Source organism: Mesoplodon bidens (genome assembly GCF_964165515.1).
Source record: "Mesoplodon bidens genome assembly, chromosome: 16".
In the NCBI taxonomy this organism is placed as follows: domain Eukaryota; kingdom Metazoa; phylum Chordata; class Mammalia; order Artiodactyla; family Ziphiidae; genus Mesoplodon; species Mesoplodon bidens.
The window spans coordinates 13247862-13270809 of NC_138173.1; the positions used below are offsets into that span (position 1 = coordinate 13247862).

The following is a 22948-nucleotide window of genomic DNA, read 5'->3' on the forward strand; positions in this document are numbered from 1 at the left end:
AAAATGTCAGTATTATGAATTGGAGCACTTATACCAAAAGTGATCATGACAATACATTAAAACTTAAAGATATACTTTAAAAATATTTATAAAGGTTCTTGCTTTTAATAAAATAACTGCATTTACAATAGAATGCAAATACTCTTTTGTGGGGCTATTTTTGCGTGGGCTGGACTGTTAAGCAGATGGGGTGTTGTTGGTTGCTCTGTAGTACCCATTTAGCCTTAGTGTGCAGTAGTCATGAATTTTGGGTGTTACTGACCCCACTCCCAGCTCCAGGAGTTACCCTTAATTGGTCTAAACCAGTCACTATATATATATATCTATATGATCCCAGGAGTGGGCTCATGACCCAAGTTAGACCAATCAGAGTGAAGTCAGAACCTTACTTTGAAAACCATGAGCAGCTTTTTCCCCGTGACTGGATGGTGTGGTGTGCAGCCAATGTGGAGGAATCTAGCTTGAGGTTTAGGTCAACATGTGGAGGGCACAGCAGTGAGAACCATTACTGGAAGCCTAATCCAACTATGCCTAAGCCAAGAGTTTGGACTCTGAAGTTAGGTGAACCCACAAATTCTTTGTTTAAGCAACTGTTTTTTTGTCATTACTTGCAACCAAGGCATCATAACCCAAATACTGAGTCCAGTGAAGTTAGGACTGACAAGTTTTCTTTTTCTGGCAATTCCCTGTTGTTAGCATAGGCATTTTCCATCACACCAAGATATCTTGATTAGATCACCAATGTCAAATTAAATGTGGATAACAGTCAAGTCTTGGAATGAAAACTGCTAGTATGTTTTCATGGTAACTTCAATGACTCTCTTTCATGTCAAAACTTCAATCCTTCAATCATGTCTGTCAGAGAAACCTCAACGAGTTTGTTATTGTTCCTAATTGAATGGCTCAGTATGAGCTGGTGTCACTGAAGGCTGTGGCAGTAAACACAGCTTTTAGCTGCTCACTGGAGGCAGTCATGATTTTTTTTTTAAAAGGGCCTAAAAATGGAGGTGAGGTTGAGCCATCTGAAATTGGGAGCCTGCTTTTATTTAAAGGGATACAAAATGAGACCAAAAATGCTACTATGTCATCAACTGTGAGAAAGTATTTGGATACTAATATTAATGGCTTCCTCATCTTACCAAAGACCACCTCTTTGCTAAATCTCATCAAAAACTTTTAGACTTTGTTTTCCTTGACCTCTGGGCCACATGTGAAGTCACCTCTTGTGGTCTCCTCTTCCTCTGACCATTTTGAATTTGATGGTTGCCATGTCTTGGGCCCTCTTCTCAGTCTTTATTGCCACAAAGCATCTCATCTGATCTCATCCAGCCCTCGACCACAGCTTTCTTAACAGAGTGCTCTTAGAAATATCCGTTTAGTACATTTCTGTTGTTTAAAACTCTTTTAACTCCCTACTGCTGTTAGGATAAAGTCCAAAAGGCCCCTGCAGAATCTATGCTCATCTTACTGAATAAAGTCTTGTCACAAGACAAATCTCTTGTCACTCCCCACGTACTACTCGACACTCTCAGATATAAATGAATCTCAGTTCTTGAAGTTTCTAGGTTCTTGCTCTCTGCCTCAGGCCTTCCACATATCGCTGTACTCTTTGCTTATAAAGGTAATAGCTTCTCTTACGCTTTTTCTGGCTAGTCCTCCTATCTTTCAAATTTCAGCTTAATGTAGGTCACTTGCTTCAGGAAGCCTACCTGGGAAACTCCTCTCGGGGGTAAGTGTTCCTCCTGAGAGTTCCCCAGCACACTTTATTTCTCCCTTCACAGCAGTATACTTGGGTTCTTGTTAACTTAGCCACCACTGGAAGTTCTGTGAGGACAGTGGCCAGGTCTACCTTGTTCAGAATATCTCCAGAGAGTAAAACCGGGCCTGGTACAGTAAAGGCACTTGGTGAATATTTGAATGACTAGATACCTGTGCTAGGCGCTGTCTCAAATTTAAGTTATTTGATTTTCAGGAAAGTAATTTATGGTGTGACAGTGTTTCACAGGAACATAAAAATGTTACATTAAATTGTATTTTTACTAACAGACTATCAAAAGAAGGTTTAGGCAAATTGAAAAGTGGCTCTGATAATATGGCAATGAAATGCTGCAATCTTTTGACTAATTTAGATAGGCAAGACTTTAAAAAACAGAAAGGTTCTAACAATATTTCCTTCCCTCATATTTAAGAACATTAAAGGATACTAGAAAAATAGTGTAACCCTCCCACAAAACAATGAGAGAACAATTTTATTTTAAAGAATTTTATTATAGGATGTTAATATTTAGGATACTTCAGAGCACCTTATTCCTCTAATCAGGTTTTTGGTAACTGGTTTCAAAGTGTTACTTGAGTATTTTTCTCATACTGGCTTTCAGGCAAAAGTACTACTTAGTGATTTTTTTAAGAGATGTTAATTTGATTAAACAGTTTATCCTTAATAACCTGAGACATCAATCCATGGATAGCTTCTATGGTAGTTTTACAGCTGGAAAGAAAAAAACACATCACATAATGTCACAAGAACTGAGAACTATTTCAAACATGCAAATCCCCCCTCCCCCATTTCCATCCTTGCACCCAAATAATGATTTTTGGTCCTATTCATACTCCACAAAATATACTATACCAATTTATAGTTTACTCTTTATAGTATACTATAGTGATTTTTAGCCTTCTGCATGTCTTTTGATCATTTCACTACTTACTAACACCTTCCCAAGAGAATGACAATGTAAAATTTGATATAATTCATAACAGTTAATTTTGTTATTTGTCAGAAGGTTTGGGAAAAGTTCTGTTTTAGAAGGTTACCGAAGTTATTTATAATTCAGAATTATAGATTGATTCCAATGTTACATTAAAATCTGCTGTTCCTTGTTGTTCATTACTTAGAATAATTTTAAAAAATGATTTTAAAGAATCTTATGCTTTTTTTCCTGAAATAATCACAAACATCCTTCAAACAATTCAAAGCCAAAGTTAGGTTAGTGGGTGAAGGACTTACATTTTAAAATTGATAAAAAAAAAACAAAAACAAAAAAAACGATAAAAACCCACCAAAATTCAGAAGAGATGCAATTCTTGTAAAGTTACCCCCAGAAGGAAAATTTTCTACTTTTGTACTACTACTTTTCTCCTTCCTACTTTTCTTCTTATATAACTACATTCCCACAGTGAAATTTTTGCTTCATAAGAAATTGAGATGTAAATGCAGATAAAATTAGACACTAAAAAATCAGACACATGTAAAGACAGATGAGCAAAATGACATACTCAGAGCAAGTATCAAAAGTAAGACCTAATGCCAAAGAAAAATGTAATTTTTATCCAGGCTACTACCTCTATACCTTTTAAAAACCCATGAAGAAGGGAATAAGATCATTGTAACCCAAGATGGCTTCTACTCCTAATACACCTTGCACCCTCCCTTCTCTCTTTTCTTTCCTATCAACTAGTCCAGTTTTTCTTAAAAAGGATACCAAAGTATTGGTTTACACAGATGTCAACATAGTCTTCCTTTCCTCTCTACCCCTAGTTATCACATTAAAATTCAAATTTTTGTGAAAGTAAATGTTATTTAGTAGTCTTCCCAACCCTGTATGCATCTGAAGGACCACATAATTATTTCATAAGTTATCAGAGAACATATCCCAACTTTGTTCCTAACAAATTCTTGTAGTGAAATTTGGGATACTAAACTACTGTATAAAGGATTATTTCAGAAAAATAAGAGAGATACAATCACTTCTCTGATATTTAGGGGTTTAAAACTTTATAAAAATTTGAAATTTGATAAACTTAAATCCTAATTTAATCCTTCAGATGATGATTAGGTTAGAATAGCTGAGGACATCCTTTTTGCAAGGTTTTGTCTTTGCTTTTGTTTAAAGATCCAGCAATGGATTGGTTTTCTTTCTTACACTTTCTAGCTGAACCTGGAAAAGGTGACTGTGAGTTTTTCATAACATTACCTAGACCCTTAAAAGCCTTTAACGTACCTATCTACTGTCTCCTAAATTTTCAAAGTCAAAACCTGCATTTGACAACTCTTAAAGGTCCAAATAAGTTAATATTCAGGTACCATTGTAAGTTATAAGTTTAACCAGTAAGGAATTTGAATCCTGTTATTTGCAAAACTTGAAAGAAAAAAAGTTAGGGGTAGGAATAGGTTTGCTTAACTTACCTGTCTCGTGTAGCTTTGGCAAGTTTGTCTTCTGACTTTCGGTCATGTGTTTCTAGACCCAACATGAAACTCCCTCGTCCCAGCTGGGCTTCTGACTGTTCTAATTTTTCAGACAAATCAAACACCTGACCGGTGGTATAGTCTGCATTCTGTGGGGAAAATGATATTGTGTCAATATATGATACTAGTTTATCATTAAAAAAGTATGTAAATTTTCTTCTATATAGAACGTTTCATTTACAAATAATTCCATTATGAAATCTAAGTGGATAGTCAGTGAAGGAAGAAGTCAAACTATACTTGCAAAAACTGATTCCAAAGCTCAAGCAGTTCAAGTGTAGAGTTTTTCACCTTTTATAATTTCAAGATTAAATTTGGAATTGTTCTTTTCGACTGCTTAAATCTAATATTTGTTATTATGAGAGGCTTTGAAGTACACATATCTGAGTCCAGGTTCTGGCCCTGCTGCAGATTAGCTGGGAGGCCTTGGGAGAACTCCTTTACTTTTCTGTGCCTTCAAGTCTTCTTGTAAAAATGGGGGAGGAAGGTGATAATTTCTATCTTAAAGCTATGTGAAGTGATGTATATAAAGCTCGTAGGGCTGTCGATGACACCTGGTAAAGCCTTAATAATTGTTAGTTAATTTTGTTACTTTTTCATGTTGAACTTCCAGAATTAGTATTTATGGCAATATTTTAAAAATTACATTTGTTTTAGCTTTTCTGATTATAAAATTAATAGTTAAACAGAAAATGTGGAAAATGTAGAGCAGTATAAAAAAAAAAAGGAAATACCTACAGTCCCTCCACCTAGCTATAGCCATAGTTATATTTCAGAGTATTGCTGTATACTCACAGGGACACCCACATTTGGTAAGCTGAAATATTATATAGGCTGTTAATATTTCATACATTTTTAAAACAAAAAAATTAATAATTACATATGTACACTTAACTGTAATATTTTTAAAAAACATTTTACTGGAATATCTTTATTCTATTTGCTCAGTCTGTACAATAGTGTATAGGAAATACAGTTCAATCACAAGACATTTAAAAACATTATTTGCTGTCATCATAGTTACTACAAAGAGCCCTTTAAAATGCTACCAGCTTTCCAATGGTTTTACAAACTTATGATATTTTTAAAAATATGCAATTATATTCACTTTTCTGGATCTAAATGGTTTAGGTCACCAATATATTCTCCCCCACAGATTTGGAGAAAACACTAATGTTTGTAGACTATGTCACGTTTGGAAGATTTAGCTCAAGCCATAAAAATGTAGGATGGCAGAAAGAGTTATACTATTAAAATGAAAAAATAAATCAATTACATTTCAAACACACAGAGAAATAATATAAATCAGAAAATAATTTTTTTCTTGTGGCTTTTAGATTACATGCTTTAGCTGGGGAAAGAGATGAACATATATTTATATATTTTTGCTTAGAATGCTTAGTAATGCAATGTACTAGGTATAAAACTACAAAAAAGGAGGAAATATAATTTAACCTTTTCTTGATTATTAATGTCCTCAATATATGCAGTTCTGGAATACAAGGACAGCCACAGGCTGAGTAAATAGGATTGTATGCTTTTTTTTTTTTTAAATAAATTTATTTATTTTATTTATTTATTTTTGACTGCATTGGGTCTTTGTTGCTGCCCACGGGCTTTCTCTAGTTGCAGCGAGCGGGGGCTACTCTTCGTTGTGGTGCGTGGGCTTCTCATTGCAGTGGCTTCTGTTGTTGCGGAGCACGGGCTCTAGGTGTGCGGGCTTCAGTAGTTGTGGCATGCAGGCTCAGTAGCTGTGGTGCATGGGCTTAGTTGCTCTGTGGCATGTGGGATCTTCCTGGGCCAGGGCTCCAACCCGTGTCCCCTGCATTGGCAGGCGGATTCTTAACCACTGTGCCACCAGGGAAGCCCAGAGCTGTATGCTTTTATACAAAGGTTCAGAAAGCTCCAGTCTTACTGTTTCCTCCCCTTGCCATCATGTGTCACTTCTGGCTGCTATTAGTATACTTGCCTCTAAGGAAACACCACACATGGGGCATTTAGCCATGCCTGGTACATAGGAAGCATTTAATAAATGTTTGCTATTATGATCACTCTCTTTCCTTCTAATTTGCTATTTCTGATGGTTGAGGATAAGAAATAACAGAAAGCTTGTCAGAATTATATTTAAAACCATAGTAAATATGCTCAAGTGAGGTCTCTTCCCATGAATACAATGAATCAAACAAACAGTAATTTATTGAGGCTTTACTATATGCCTAGTACTTTGCTAATTACTTTATATATAAAATATTTCATATAATCTCAGTGTACTTAACAATGTGGGTACTATTATCATTAGATTAGAAAAACTTAGTCACATTAAATAATGTTGTGAAGGTCACACACAGCTAGTAAAGTGGCAGAGTTGTTTCTGAACTGAGTTTATTTTATTCCAAATTTTGTGGTTCTAACCACTATGTTATACTGTGCTATATGAAGTAGCTTACTTAAAAAAAAAAAAGGTAAAAAAAAACCAAAACAAAACTGTTCCTTACTAAGCTATAGATAGAAGTTTGTTAAATATATATTCTTCTAAATGTTAGATTTTAATGATATATTCACTACGATTTTTCTTTTTTTTTTCCTGCTTAGCATCTGCTGCTTTAGGGTAGTGATGTTCTGATTTCCTTCTGAGGACTTTCTTAGTCCACATGCTCCTGAGAGTTTCTTCTACCCCAGCCCAGCAGTAAAGCACCTGCCCTGGCCCATGAACTCATGGTGTTCATGCCCTTCACCCAGAGCAGGTTTAAGGATGGGCATGTGAACTACAAAACTCCAGACACCATGAGGCTTTGCCTGGGAATATGCTGGGATGTGTGTGTATCTTGGTCTTTTCTTTTCAGTGTGAAACTGAGAGGCTGGGAGATCTAAGCTAATGCTGCCATCTTGGTTTTCACACGAAGTCTGAAACTGAAGCCAACTGACTTGAAATCAAAACTGAGAGAGGAAGACCAAGACCTCATAATATTGTCTGAATGCAAATTTAGGCTGTTCGTTAAGTCAGCCCTACTCCTGGACTTTGCAGTTTACATGATTCTCTTTTTTGTTTAAGCCAGCTTGGTTGGGTCTCCCGTCACTTGTAACCAGAGTCCTACCTGAGACACACAACAAAAAACAGTATTTGTATTTTTCTCTCTGTAAGTCTGTTCAAGGCAGGGAGAAACCTCACCCTCATCTGGCCACTATATTTGTATATATATTAGGCTTAGTCTCAGTGGTACACGACACAGATCTTGGCTTGGCCTAGTATCACAATCCACCTCTGGTCATATAGAATCTGCCCCCAGGCCTAATATCTTGGCCAAGTCAGATATAGCCTTTCCATGAAAAAAAGTTTCAGATATTAAACAACTTATGTAGATTGATAAAAAATTCAAACACATCCCTTGCAAGTATAGTACTTACAGTAAGCAAGCTAGAGGAACTCAGCGTATTCACCCAGTATTTATTCCACAAAAGCTCAAGCAATTTGCGATCCAAAGAGGATTTGAAATATGAGACTTCTAAGGCATAATATCTATGAAACAAAAGCACAAATCTAGTGAATAAAAAAGTTCAACCACATCATATAAAGGTTATGGCCAAATTTAAGTGAATTACATTTTATATCCAAATAGTCATATTTTAATTTTTTAGTCTAATAGAATAACAGGTAAACATGGTTTCCTTACTCTTCAGGGGTATGGTTTCAAATCTGATAACTAAACATTGTTGGGTTATATTTCTCCCCTCTGTAGAGCCCAGAAATTCCCAAGAAATTATCAAGAACTAATCAAAACTTCTGAATGACATATGTTTATCCATGTCATTGAGTTCATAAATTCCAGCCAATAGCACACAAACTTAATGAACTACCTCTCTAGGGTCAACTATAACTTTTGTTAGGTTTTTAAAAATATCAAAAATATATAACTGGGGCCTCCCTGGTGGCGCAGTGGTTGAGAGTCCGCCTGCCGATGCAGGGGACGCGGGTTCGTGCCCCGGTCTGGGAGGATCCCACATGCCGCGGAGCGGCTGGGCCCGTGAGCCATGGCCGCTGGGCCTGCGCGTCCGGAGCCTGTGCTCCGCAACGGGAGAGGCCACAGCAGTGAGAGGCCCACATACCGCAAAAAGAAAAAGAAAAAAAAAAAAAAAAAAAAATATATATATATATATATATATATATATAACTGATTCACTTTGCTCTACACCTGAAACTAACACAACATTGTAAATCAACTATACTCCAATAAAAATTAAAAAACAAAAACAAACGAAAAACCCCTGAAAATGTCATGTGGACTCCCCATTCCTCCCTTTTTAATCCCCTAATAAGGACCTACTGCTTTTTGGAAAAGCAAACTTTAAGGTAGGTCCTTAAACCACATAAAAGAATTACTGCTGCTTCCAAAGGTGCCTAGTTTATAATCAGGGATAGCAAGGAAAATTTGGTTAAATGTCTGAAACATATATATATATATATATATATATATATTTTTTTTTTTTTTTTGCGGTACGCGGGCCTCTCACTGCTGTGGCCTCTCCCGTTGCGGAGCGCAGGCTCCAGACGCACAGGCTCAGTGGCCATGGCTCACAGGCCCAGCCGCTCCGCAGCATGTGGGATCTTCCCGGACCGGGGCACGAACCCGTGTCCCCTACATCGGCAGGCAGACTCTCAACAACTGCGCCACCAGGGAAGCCCTGAAACATATATATTTTTTAAAGTAATAAATATTTAAATATCTCAGGGGCTTCCCTGGTGGCGCCGTGGCTGAGAATCAGCCTGCCAGTGCAGGGGACATGGGTTCGATCCCTGGTCCGGGAAGATCCCACATGCCACGGAGCAATTACGCCCGTGTGCCACAATTACTGAGCCTGTGCTCTAGAGCCCGAGAGCCACAACTACTGAAGCCCGTGTGCCTAGAGCCCGTGCTCTGCAACAAGAGAAGCCATTGCAACGAGAAGCCCGCGCTCGCTGCAACTAGAGAAAGCTCGCGCGCAGCAACAAAGACCCAAGGCAGCCAAAAATAAATAAAATAAATCTATAAAAAATAAATAAATAAAAATAATAAATATCTCACTATGTTCTGTACATCAGTGGATACAAAGAAACACAAGGGACTTGCTTACCTTAAGGAGCTTACCATTTTTATGGGAAATGTGGGGTGAATCCACAAAATGTTAAGTATATAATGATGTATGTTGAATAACAGTAAGTGGTGCTATGGTGCATATTTAAAATTAATCACCTGCCAATTGAATGTTAGAGATAATGAGTACTCTTAGTATAGACAGAACTGCCTGAGAAGCCCCAGGGAAAAGGCAGAATGTAGAGTAACCCTTACATGAGTCTACAGTGTGGATATGTTGTGAACGAGGAGGTAGCATAAGGCAGAGAGCACTGACTCACAAAAAGGAAAGTCATGAAGGGAATAATAAGTTAATCAATTTGCCTGGACAGTTTAGCAGGAGCAGAAGAATTATGTGAAGGGAAACCTAGAAAGCTATGTTGAGGTCTAGCTGGCAGAGGACATTACATAAAAGGCTAAGAAATGATCTTCTAGGTACTTGGGACTCATAGAAGGTGTTTGAGCAGATCAATGATATAGCCAAAGAAGTGGTTTATAAAGCTGGCTGTGGTAAGATGTGTTAGAGGAGACAAACTGGAGGCAGGGATACCACAAAGGATGCCACAGCAGCGTGGCAGATGTGAGGAGATAAAGGCTCACACTCAGGTTGGTGGTGTAAAAGATAAGCACACATGGATACAACAAAAAATTCTTGTTCATTCAATTCAGGAATGAAGAAATAAAAAAAGAGTAAGAATTTAAAGATAATTCTAAGTAAAGGCTTGTTCAAGATTAAGATATCCATGCATATGTGTATATGAAAGGGACACAGCTGTAGTGAAATGTGGAAGTGGAATAGTGTATTTCTTGAGCACTTATTATATCCTGGTGCTTTACATACATTCTCATTTAATCTTTCCTACAACCATACAAGGAAGGATTTATTATTCCCATTCTACAAAGAAACAACTCTAGAGAGTAAAGACCTTGTTCAAAGCCACAGAGTTAGAAAGTAGCAGCAAAAGGATATGGTAAGTTATGTCTATTATCAAAACCTCATGGTCTTAATTGTTATATCCAGAGTGTAGACATTTAAGGCATTGTTTAAGAAGTGAGGCCCTGGGAGTTGAGGGGGTTAGGTATGGGAAGAGGAGGCAGGGGCTCAAGTGGAAAGGTCAGCTTTAGAAAGGAGGGGTTGTACCTCTGATACTTTAGGGAAAAAGACATGAGAGGATGAGCACAGCAACATATTTAGATTTATAAAGGATGGAAAATAAGGGAATTCAAACTTGAGGGTCTAGAATAGACTTTTATGTTTTAAAATATATGGACCACCTTAATGTTATTACTGTTTTAATTCCGTAGGTTGATGCAATGAAATTTTTTGGTCTACTATGTAGTGATTGGCTGCAAATCTCAGTAGCAGAGTTGAAAACAAGGAGAATATTTAAAATTATTCGTGGAGCTAAATCCTCATCTTCTGTATGGGAAGTCAATAATAGATACTGCCTAGAACTGAAAATCAAGAAGCAGCACTATCAGCATGCTGTTTGAAGATACGGGGGTAAATACTTAAACAGAATAACTATAATAGTTTAAGTGACTGCCTCTGGGAGATGCGAAAGGGAATGGTACAAGATTGTTTATTTTATAATAAATTTCATAGAACCATGTGACTCTTTAAACTATGTGCCTGTATAACACTGATAACATACAAGCTAATTTAAAAAACACTTTGTGTCCTATTTTTACTAAGCCTCTTCAAAGTTAAATATATTTAGTATCTATATTAGATTCTATGTTTAAAACAAACTTTGGATGATGATCTAGAATTTAAGGTAGAAAAGAAAAAAAAATCAATATAAACTACAAATAATAGCTCATTGTCAAATAATTTAGGAAATGGATATGTAACGAGCCTGTACAAAACCCCTGCTCTTTCAACTTGGCACTATATTTCATTAAAGATTTGAAATAAAAATAAATTAAGCAACTTATTTGCCCTATGAAAAAGTTTACTCTTTATTTAGGAACTGATCCTAAGTAAGAGTATCTTTGAATATCCTAGTAATTCTAGGTTCAAAATTCTATGCTCTAGCAGTGCAGGTAGCTAGAATGCAGTAACTCCTCTTTGATAGGCTCATATTTCAGAAAAACAGGAAATGCAGATTTGTTTGGATACAGAAAGCACAGTCTGCCTCAGCCTTTTTTTGTTTCAAAAGCTGCTGCTGGTGGTGAAAGACGTAGAGCAGGTATTAAAGGTATAAGCTTTTGATACCACAACTCAATATAAATGAAAAAACTGTGAACTCTGAAAATGAAAGTATCACGGCAAAGGTGTTTCCATGCTTAGGAGCAATTCTCTCAAACAGGAATGGTTTAAGTTCTTTTCAGTAGAGCAAATTAAGTGATTTAATTCCAAACCTCTCATCGAAAAATAAAATAGAATCCTTTTTTCCAGAAGTATGTCAGGGATGACTGAAAACCAGATATATTTAAAAATTAAATTTTAGAAATTCTGTAATTTTCTAAGAATTTCTAAACACAAAAATAAGCAGTAGTAGCACATGGGTAGTTAAGGTATTCCTTGAAGTGGGATGGGAGGTATGGAGAAAGGGACACTAGTAATCATTTAAGCAACATTTTTCTTTTTTTGGGGGGGGGGTGCCCACCCTTCTATGTGCCATGTCCTATTTTAAATGTTAGGATACAGCAGTGAATTGATTCTACTCATGAAGTTCACATTCTAATGAGGTCAGTAACAACAAAACAAAAACATATAAGGTGGCGACAAGTGCTAAGAAGAAAAATAAAGCAGGGAAAGGTAACACCGAGTGACAAGAAGGTGCTAATTTAAATAGGGTGATCAATGAACATTCTCTGTTAAGGCAACCCTTAAACAGACACTGGTTGATTGAAATAGTGAGTCACATGGAAATAAGGAAGAATGTTCCAGGAAGAGGGATTAGCAAGTGCAAAGGCCCTGAGGCAGGAGCCTGCCTAGTACATCTGATAAACCATAATGAGGCCACTATGGCTGGAATGGAGAGAGCAAAGGCTCAGTGACAGGAAATGAGCTCAGAGAGATGGTAGGGGCCAGACTACATAGGGTTGTGTGGTCTATGGTAAGCACTATAGATCTTATTCTTAGTGAGACGGGAAGTTATTCTGAGAAGGAGGAACATGATCTAACTTACATTTTAATAGAATCTGTCAGGCTGACAAAAGACCTTTAAGGGGTGGGGTAAAGGTCAGAAGCAGGAAGACCACCTAGAAGGCTAGTGCTTTGATTTAAGCTCCAGATGGCTGTGGCTTGGGTCAAGGTGATAATAAGAGAGGTGGTAAGATACATTTAGAAGGTGGAGATAACTGTCTTCATTGGTTTAGCAGTTTAAAAAATTGAGATGTATTCAATAATTCACATACCATAAAATTCACTATTTTAAAGGAGTATACAATTAAGTAGTTTTTAGTATGGCTTCTTTAACTTTTGGAGTGAAACTGTTTGGGGAGAATTTTTGCTAAGTGGAAACTGGGTACATTGAATGCTGCAGAAATGCTAGTATCAGGCTGGTCCTGAATACAACTTCTCTCAACTGTTAAATTCATTAACGGGCCAAGTGTCTGGTACGTTGATAAAGTGTTTATGTATGTATGAAAGGTAAATAACATGTTAGATTAAAACAATTATTAATAAAAATTCAAACATCATCCTAAATTTGTATATTCTTACTATTATTTTAAAAGGTTGTGAAATGCATTTCATCGGAACTTTTTTTCTTATCTATAAAATTAGGGGCTTGGTCTGGATGATCTCTAAGGTTTCTTATGATGATTTTGGCATCAGATACATTTTTAAATTACTTACTGTTTGCAGTGTACACCAAAGTCTTCTATTTTATTAAGTGGGATAGTCTGGTACTCAGAAGGTCCTTCATCAGGAGGCTTGTAGCCCTAAACAAAAATGAAGAAAATAGAAGATTTAAACAAAACAAAACAGAGGAAAAACATATTTTCTATGCAGCTTTCTATTTATAGAAACATTAATTTTGGGGAGCCAAATACCCCCCAAAACATTAAGTATGTTGCTTATACCCTCCCTCAACCCCATTTGGTGGCTGAAGGCTGGATTTGGCTTATAGATCCATTTTTCTTGTCCTCAGGTGATACATACTTTTGCTCATATCTATCTCAGATTGCATGGAAGGAAGTAGATGGATTTAACTTGTTTCTCTAGTACCCATCAGAATGCCATGGACATACAAATACTTATTAACAGATGAAGACTGCTTTTCTAATAAAATTAACAATATGCAGCACAAGTGTACTGTCTTTTGCTAAGGGCAATTTGTGGTAGTTGGACTTCTATTTTGTAAATATTGTTAAATTATTTTAGGACAGGATGAGATACGAACCATAACACATCTTTAAAAATAAATCAAATATTTAAAATTTAAAAAAACTATAGGGACTTATAATTTTTAAAATTACCTTTGGGTATGTCCTAAAGGCTCCAAGATTCACTTTCCCTGCAGATATTGTTCTTGTTGGGTCAATCTACAAGAAAGATATATTTATATCTGCTGATTATAAAATCACTATATACTTCTATTTGTTTAAACATTATAAGCCTAGAAATACCTATGTACATATAACACTATATGCACACACACACATGTAATTAAAAATAATCATACAATAGGGGAAAAAAATAACCAAATTGAAAAACCACAGAAGTTCAACAGAATGGTTAAGTATAGAAATCTCATCGTTAGAGATTAGATCTAGTTATTATATTATTTAAGAGTATTAATTGAAGATTCGCTAATCTCTTTTTCAAGTTTTTTTTTTCTTTAATAGGTGAACAACTTCTACCTTCCTCATAGTAACCTGGATTGCATCTAAAACACTGAGCAGTGCAAGAGCTGCTCTAGCAATTCCTGATTTAATCAATTCAGTTAACATTGACTGAATGCCTACTATGTGCAGGGAACTGAGATATAGATGCTGTGTACACCCATCATCTTACAGAGTGGGGGAAGAGATGCAGAGAGGTTAAGTAACTTGTTCAAAGTTCCAGCTACAAACAGGTGGAATTCAGATTCAAGCTTAGGCAGACTGACACCAGAGCCTTGCTCTTTACCACACTGTTTTTATTTCTCTGTATACTTGCTTTAGTAAATCTTCATGAAAATTAATTAAAACTGGTTGTAAAAATACTTACTACCACGGCTACAAATGGTTCCTGGAACTGCTGATTGAGCATCTGAGTACTAACATCAATCCCAGAAAGCCAGCAGCCATAGCCAGGGTGGCTATGATACCAGCCAATTGCATTTTCAAGGCGGCCGACCTAACAAATGAACAGGGCAAAAGAGCTTGAAGTTCCTGTTTAATCTTAGAGACACCTGTGATTTGTCTGTTTACATAGTCTTACAGTAAAATAATAGTATGCAGAATAGTTAAAGCATATGCTGCTTTTAAATTAAAAAATATATATATTTTAGATAATACATGCCCAAGGCACAAAATTAATAATATACCCGTACAATAAGGTGATTCAGTCTCCTTACCACCTCCTTCCCCTCAACCAGTTTCTCAGCCCAGATGTTACCACTGTAGGCAGCTGCTTACACACCTGTCTTCTAGAGCTATTCTTTGCATATAGAATGTATAGTCTTTGCATTTATGTAGATTAATAAGAACACACACAATGGCATACCACCTACAGTGTTCTACACTTTACTTTTTCACTCAACAAAACATTCTGGGGTTTGTTTCATATAAATAAATATATAGATAACTAGTTTTTATTTTTTTAAAGGCTGGCTAGCAGTTCATTATATGGATATACCATAGTTTATTTAATCAGCTTGATATCCAGGTACATTTAGGTTGTTTCCAAATTTTTGGTTTTAAACACACACACACACACACACACACAATGAATGTGAGAATTGAAAAAAATTTTTTAAATTGAGATATAATCGACACATATTAGTTCAGATGTACAACATAATGATTCGATATATGTACATACTGTGAAATGATCACCACAATAAGTGTAGCTAGTTAACATCCATCACCACACGCAGTTACATATTTTTTTTCTTGTGATGAGAATTTTTAAGATCTACTCTCCTGAGTGAAAATTTATTTTTAAAAAATCCACATATAATTAAAAAATTAATTAAAAAATCTTATACATTATATCTAGTTGAGAATAACTTAAAATATAAACTTTAATGTAGTAACTTAAAATATAAACTTTAATGTAGAGAGAATAGTTTTAAATTTAGAAACTCAGAAGTAACTGTGAGACTCCTGCAGTTACCAAATTTTAAGGAACAGCATTTTTACCTGTTTGGCATTTTCTATGTATGCGGCCATGTACTCATATGCAGCAGCCTGAGCATTTACTCGGGTTTCAGTGCCCTCTACAGGCAAAGCAAAACTGTCCATAATGATCATGGTTTCACCATCCACCTTTCCCAGCATCAAGCCCATCACTTCCAAGTTGCCTCCTGATCTGGCATGCATCACCATTTTCAGTAGAGCCAATGCTGAGATTTTGCAGTACTTAAAGTAATGGTGACTATAAAACAAAGGCATGGTGTAATTAACTTTCTTATATAAGTACAATTTCAAGACAAGTTTTTGTGGAGATTAACAAATAAGTATTGAAGGAATTTATATTAATGGAATGGGGAGAAAGAGTGTAGAATGTGGGAAAGAAAAAGAAAGTAGAAAAGGACAGAGCTCTGGAAGGGGATGGAAATGATAAACATGTCATAATCTGGCAAAGTACCTCCCATGGGGGGAAGGGAAAAGTATGAAATAGTTTTTAAATATGCTATTCAAGTAGTTAGGAGGGAATTACATGACCAGTTCCATAGACTTTTTCTCCATTACTTTTGGAATCACCAAATCTCGGTTTCTGAATCTGGTTGGATTGCTGTGCTTCATTACTCTTGGGCCTAACCTTCCGGCCTAACAGTTAAGAATGTGGGCTCTGACATCCATCTGCCTAGGTTTGCATCCTTGCACTGCCATGTCCTAGCTGTGACCTTGAGACAACCGCTTAACATCTGTGCCTGTTTTCATAGAGCTATTGTTAGGAGGAAATGGAGTAAATGAAATAATGTATATAAAGTGCTTATCTTAGTGCGTGACACATACTAAAACTTTTTAAGTGTGAGCTGTTATTAGCATCATAAACCAATCTTTTACAGTACTCTCAAAGAACAGTGTGTTGAAGGTTGTGGCTTCTCTCCATGGTATTAGCCTCAAAATGCAAAATGTAGTCTTAATATCTTTAATTCTACTATGATGGCTATTTCAGTTTGTCATCTGTGGATGTGACCAAACTACTGTTGAATAAAATTACATTTCAGTCTCACTGATGCAGCTCAAGACAGCTAGGATGAATATAACTAGAGATACAATCACACAGTGAGGCAAGCTGATAGTTTCCAAATATTTAACGGGCTATATCAACCTAAGTGCACAGCCTACTGTAGAAATAGCAGACAACCAGGCAAACTAACCAGTCTGTAAAGAGTGGTCAGTGTCTTTGAGAAGCCTTTTTAAGATGTCTGCCCACAGATTTCAATCACAACTGAAAAATATGGAGACCTGGTCTTGGGAGTCAAGATATGAATTAAAATCTTCGCTCCTCTATCTACTGGGGAAAAAAAGACAGACACGGTTATTGTGCTTCTATTACATACATTCTAGACCTTTTTTTATACAAGACCTCATCTAATCTTTATGACATAATTAACCAGGTAGGTCTTATTTCTGTTTTACAGATTAAAAAAATGAAGATAAGTAAATTTTGTAGGGTCAATCAACTAATTAGTGACAGTTGTGAGATTTGATCTTAGGTCTGACTGTTGCTCACTTAAGAGTTCGCTGCCTCAGTGTAATCATGAAATAAGTTATTTACTATATTTGCTTGTTTTCATATATGCAAAAAAGGAATAAAAATACAGTACTGGGTTGTCATGAAGATTTAATGACATGGAAATTCATAGCTCAATGCTCAGCCCGTAGTAAGTACTCAGTAAACGTTGCTGAATCCAAATACGGACAGTTAAAGTTTGCCTTGTAAAAAACTGAGACAGATGAAATACGTTTTTTTGTTGTTGTTGACCACTACTTTCCTGTCTATCCATTAGAGAGACTGTGCTCCTTTTACTCTCTCCCTAACAATATCTGCTCTCAGAAAAGGATAAATGCTGTGGGTAAAGAATCCTCTACCTGTCATCACTCCCAGGGACACAGGAGTTTTGCTAAGGGGCGAAGAATCTTAAGGTCTTTTGATATAATGTCTAGCTTATGTGAACTGGTGGAGTAGCATTTTGGGAGACTGACCAGCCCCTCGTTGTGTTTCTGAAATAATTACCAGCAATCAAAAAACAATTAGAGATCTAAAAGATTATAGGCTAAAAGGTGGACCCTTGGGCTGACTCAGTTTCTGAAGATAGCTGCAGTCTCCAGCCTGAAATCAGCGGAAGATCCCAACAAAGTATATATCGACACAGGGTTCAAGGCAGAGTGTGGAGCGTATTGTGACAATATGGGTGTTGAGAAGTGAAAGCCCAAATCACCGCTTGTCGTTTTCCTCTTCCATTCTCCCAAGGCAACGGGTAAAAGAGACAGAAAGGGGAATCAAGCAAGCCCCAGTGAAGGGTCTGTGCGGGGATAAAAAGGTAAAGCAAAATTTCTCAGACGCTTACTCTTTCTCCTCCCTGCACATGAAAAGACAAGCTCTCTTTCTATCCCCTCCAACTCCCACTCCCCCTGGGTCTCTTAAACTCCCGCCACCCCGCCCTCCCCTGCGTTTCGCCAGGGACCTCCTCACTCCTTAGTCCAGGGCTTCGCCGCCAGAATTTCTTGCTGCTGTTTCTTGTCGTATTTGTAGATTTCATCGATACTCTGGGCTTCCTGCATGTTGTTGGCTAATTCCCACGTTTTCTGGGCCATACCACTCCCGGAAGCCGCCATCGCCGAGGAATCGGAGAAGCTGTTGCCGCCACAATCTAGACGCAACTTTGCCTCGCTGGGTTTCCGGTTGTGGGCTCCGGACCCGCCCCAGCACAGGTACAAACTCGCACTAGACTCTCGAGGCCGCCATGACACCTAGCACCGGAGGTGAAGTTGGTACGGACCATTCGGGAATGGCGGGGGTCCTTCGAGAACGCGACAGTATAAACAGCAGTTAAAGCAGTAGTAGAGACAGAGGAATCTTTTTATGGCTGAAATGAGAACGCGTGATCTTGGAAAACTGTACGTGTGAATTAGGACAAAAACGGTGATTACGCAGGGAATGGTATAGCCTCCCGCACCGGAAGAAGGGCATGTAACGTTACGCCAGAAACTGGAATTCGTTCGGACTGCGCAGGCTCGGCTTCAGCCATGTTAAAAATGGGTGGATCCATGGGCTTCCCTGGTGGTGCAGTGGTTGGGAGTCCGCCTGCCGATGCAGGGGACACGGGTTCGTGCCCCGGTCTGGGAAGATCCCATGTGCCGCGGAGCGGCTGGGCCCGTGAGCCATGGCCGATGAGCCTGCGCGTCCGGAGCCTGTGCTCCGCAATGGGAGAGGCCACAACAGTGGGAGGCCCACATACCGCAAAAAAAAAAAAAAAAAGGGTGGATCCTTAAGCTGGGACGGGGGAGAGAAGCCTTTTTGTGTGGGTGTATGTACTTTAAAGGAAATAAGTTTGTTGAAAGACTTAGAAAAAATAAAGGATGCCTGTGGAAAAACTGACCTGTTAAGTGGTTCTGAATGCTGGTTTTGAGAGAATAACACGTGAATCACTGCACATGAGTAAAATCCTGCGGGCGCGTGCTGGCCGGGCCCTAGACTTCCCTAGAGGGGCGTTCTCCAGCGTTCCGAGGGGGCTGTGGAAACTGGTGGATCGCTGCGGTCATGTCGGTTGGCGCTTTTGTAAAAAGTAACATCTATGCGAGGTGTTGGTGTACTGAAAGTGTCCGGTACCCAGTTCTTACAATAGTTCACAGTTTAATCTTCTGCACTAATCTATGGAACCACCTCTGTCCCCGAGGCCGGATTGGTCTACGGGGACTATTTGTTGTCATCCAAGGGTTAATACAGTGTTTAACTGTTTCATTTATTTGCTGCTTTTTGGTATTCTTCCTCTCCTGCTTTCCCCCATTCCACACTAGATTCCAAGCTCCAAATCACAGGAACCAGGTCTCTTATTCCTTGTTTTACCCGTAACACCTACCATAGATGTTCAGTAATGTTTTGGCTGGGAAAAAAGTGGAAAAAAAGCATCACAGTTCACCTCTCCAGCTTCATCTTTCTTTAGTTACCCTGAAACTTTGCATAAATGGTCAGCATTGCCTGAAGTGCTCTCCCCTTACTTTTCTGACTGGGAGCTCATATTAATATTTAAAAACACAGTTCAGCGATCTTTCTTGACTTCCTTCTCTCTCCAGTAATCTTCCTTCCACGGTGACTCTAAATGTCTGTAGGTGCTTCTGTAACTGTTACATTGCATTGAAATAATGTCTTTGTTTACTTGGAAGTATTGTTTTCACTGTAAGCTTCAGAGTGCAGGGCACTCCGCTCTGGGTTGTATCCCCTACTCCTAGAAAGGTGTGTGACATTTAGTTAAGACAAAAACATGAGAATTACGGAGTCCACACCCCCGCCTGAGGTTTTTGACATTAACTTCCATTTGAAGATAATTTGTCTTTCAAACCCTTATACAAAGTAACTTAAGATAAAGGACTCTTACTCCCACTGTCCTGGGAAGCTAGAGGTCTCTTTTCTAGCGGTAGTATATGGCCACTAAATATTGGGTGAACTGAATATGTTGAAATTAGTAGTAAAAGCCTAGGACAAAACGTTGTCTAGACTGCTGGGAGAGCAGTGATGCCCCGGAGAGGTATGCCAACAGTTTTTCTATCACTACCAAACCTACCCTTCCCTCGCCCTACCCAGCCCCCCGCCCCCTTCCAAGCTGGGGCTTGGAAGGTTTGGAGGGGACAGAATCAATTTAGCCTGGGGACGTGTCCCCCACGGTTTAACAGTCTCCAGGCGCAGCAGGGGAACCAGGTGGCTGAGTACCCAGGTCAGGTGTAGGCGAGCCCTGCGAACTGCTGGGCGTCTTGCGGCCTCCGGGGCGGCAGGGGGCGCCCCCGGCCGCGTGGCCTTGCCCCGCGGCCGTAGTGGGGCGGGGCCGCGCTTGGCCGTTGGCGAAGGGCGGGCGGAGGGCTCGGCCTGAGAGGCGGAGCCCGGGCTAGGCAGCCGGTCACCCTATTTCTGCGCTGGACGACCGCCGCCACCGCGAAGAACCTCGCTAGAGCGCTGTGCGTCTCCCCAACGCAAGCCCGGGAGCCCGCTTTCCTGAGTAAGAGTCCGTCGGCCGCAGGTGGGGAGCGGGCCTGGTGGGGTGTGGCCGGGGCTGGGTTCTCGGCCCTGGGGCGAGGGCAGGGCTTCGCCCTGGGCGGATGTCTCGCGGCGGCCGGGCTGGCCGAGGTAACGGGGTCGGGGTGGGGGTAGGTGTTCCCCGCCGACTGAGGTCTCGCGGCCGCCGGGCTAGGGGCGGTGCTCGAGTTACGGGGTTGGAGTCTAGCAGCAGCAGGGCCGGGGACCCGGGACCGGGTCAGGGCCTCGCTGCAACCTGGCTGGGGGGCGGTGCCCGGTTTCCGGGGACGGGGCTCACTGTGCGTGAGGATCTCGCTGTTGCAATGCCGGCCCGGGGCGGTGCCTTGGTTGTGCGGTCTGGACTCGGGTCTGGACCCCGGGGCTGCAGCTGCAGCCGCCGCCTCGGGTGCTGTTGAGACCCGGTTGCCTGACAACGCGCTGACGCTTCCTAAGGAGGCCGCCACTCACAGTGCCCAAAGACCAGTTGTGCCTCGGTTTTCGTGCCTTCCCTCCCCATCAGCCGCCCTCCGCTGCTTGGCTAAGCCTCCGAAGCACCTTTCCTTTTACTCGGTGCGGGTTAGTGGTTAACGTTTATTGAGTGCTTGTGCACCCAACGCTGCTTCTCAGTGCTTTGCTTTGCAAGTAAAATTTAATTACTACAGCCCTGTGAGGTCGGTGCTGTTATTAATCCTGTTTCCCTTCGGCTCCTTGAGCTTGAACCTCTTCTTTCTAATTGCCTTGATTTTAGCATTGTTACCTGGGATTGGAATCCCTTTTTTAGTAAATGTTAGCAATGGGACTCATCTTCTGAGAGAGGCTGGCTCTCAAGATTATAGGATTAAGAAGTTTAGCTTGGAATTTTGGGAAGACTAATTTCTTTTTTTTTTTCTTTCTTTCTTTGTTGTGGGGAGACTAATTTCTAAAGTAAACCACTACCTAGTTTCCAAACACCTCGGGAAATGCTAGAGCCAAATAGTAACCAATATGAGTTTGTAAAAAGCCAATTATCCTCAGAGAGGTTCAACTTTATATGAAAGAATGGCTTTTCATGTTGACAAGCAAAAAGGAATCCCATGGTAACCAATAGGATGCTGCTTTCTTTTCTGCATATTTTTTTTTACTAGGAGTAAACTGACTTTCTGCTGGTTAAGTTTATGCTGAATGTTCCCTAGGGATGAAATTTTGGGTCTCCTGCAGTACAGATAACCTACTGGAAGGGAGGTAAATTGATAGGGTAAATTGAAAAAGGGTGTTTTCAGTATACTGTTTCTCAAATGAAGTTTTTACACATGTGATTTAACTATTTCAAACGTGGAGCAGATTTCAGATTATCCCTTTAACGTCATTCTCACTTAAGTTCTGATTACTTTCCAGAGTGGGAGACAGAAGTGTTTGAATAAATGTTTTGGCAATTTTGCATAACCAAAAGGTTATCTAATTTATGTTACTGTCCTTAGTCACCATTAATGATGTATTATTAACAGCTGCTAACAGACTTAGTTGTGCCTTTATATATTTGCGCTCTCTCTGTATCTTAACCCTCAACCTCCTTTCTCCCCCCTGTAACATGGTATTTACTTCTTAGCAACATTTAGAGAGTTTTGTCAAAATTTGGATGTGTCCTTGGAAGTTGCTCATGTGGATGTCATCTGCCAGGAGAAAAAGATTGAGCACCTTTCACTTGGTGGAAAGATCTCCAGATGGATGGGAAATGAGAAACATAGTTCTGGTTCAGCTCATCCCTCCCTCTCTTTCTTCTAAGGGTTTTTCACAGGCTTCCCCCTGCACCCCACAGCCATATGTAATCCCACCCTGCTATTCTGTTCTCCTATGTTAGGGTCTCTTTCCTGACAACCTCTTCTTTTATAGCTTTAGAGATTATTTTAAAAACTGCTAACCCTTTTTTCTCCAACTTGGACTCTACTGTGAATTCCAGACTTATTCAAATTGTTTTCTTGATACTGCTACTGGGTCCTATATGGGTGGGTATCAGTCCCTAACTCCCAGTCTGGCTAGACTGAGCCACTGTGACAGGGGACATAATCTTGTCCAAATTTGAGGGCAAGGATCATATTTTATACTTTTCATCGCCCTAACATCTTGAACAGTGTCCTTCTTTGGGATGGGAGTTATTTTCCATTCCTAATTCTATTGAGGGGTGGAAATTTGCACTTCACTTGAGAGGGCAAAGGATGGGAGCAACATTTCCCCTTCTCTTTGTGATTGGTGAGATTGGGAAAAGGAATTGGGCTT

The 22948-nt window shown here is 39.4% G+C and overlaps 2 protein-coding genes across 9 annotated transcripts in view; one reads left to right on the forward strand and one right to left on the reverse strand.

The window, feature by feature from the left end:
* Window positions 1-2247: 2247 nt before the first annotated feature.
* Window positions 2248-18644, reverse strand: COPS5 (COP9 signalosome subunit 5). Of its 3 annotated transcripts, none has more exons than XM_081214298.1 (8): window positions 18355-18644; window positions 15655-15889; window positions 14519-14647; window positions 13786-13851; window positions 13163-13248; window positions 7652-7763; window positions 4187-4335; window positions 2248-2488 (listed from the first exon to the last, which is right to left on the reverse strand). In XM_081214298.1, exons 1-8 carry the CDS (start codon window positions 18468-18470, stop codon window positions 2404-2406), a joined length of 978 nt encoding a protein of 325 aa, XP_081070424.1. In that variant the 5' UTR covers window positions 18471-18644; the 3' UTR covers window positions 2248-2403. The 3 variants fall into 3 exon arrangements, with proteins under 3 accessions (XP_081070424.1, XP_081070423.1, XP_081070425.1); XM_081214297.1 differs by having other exon boundaries at window positions 18161-18433; XM_081214299.1 differs by lacking the exon at window positions 18355-18644 and adding an exon at window positions 18153-18263.
* A 1897-nt stretch (window positions 18645-20541) lies between these two features.
* The window catches only part of CSPP1 (centrosome and spindle pole associated protein 1), a 117170-nt gene continuing 114763 nt past the window's right edge, over window positions 20542-22948 (forward strand). For 4 of the 6 annotated variants that reach the window (XR_014017836.1, XM_081259013.1, XM_081259014.1 and 1 more), the window contains exon 1: window positions 20542-20699. The gene's annotated coding sequence lies outside the window, so the exon portion shown is untranslated. The remainder of the gene's footprint in view (window positions 20700-22948) is intronic. The other 2 variants (XM_081259016.1, XM_081259017.1) reach the window with 1 other exon arrangement.

Excerpts from the sequence above, each read along its gene's own strand:
- COPS5 (XM_081214297.1), bottom strand. The coding sequence starts at position 18,303 with ATGGCGGCTTCCGGGAGTGGTATGGCCCAGAAAACGTGGGAATTAGCC. Across the intron at positions 15,890-18,160 it reads GCGAAGCCCTGGACTAAGGA|TCACCATTACTTTAAGTACT; the intron begins GTGAGGAGGTCC and ends TTTGTTTTATAG. Across the intron at positions 13,852-14,518 it reads AACCATTTGTAGCCGTGGTA|ATTGACCCAACAAGAACAAT; the intron begins GTAAGTATTTTT and ends TCTTTCTTGTAG.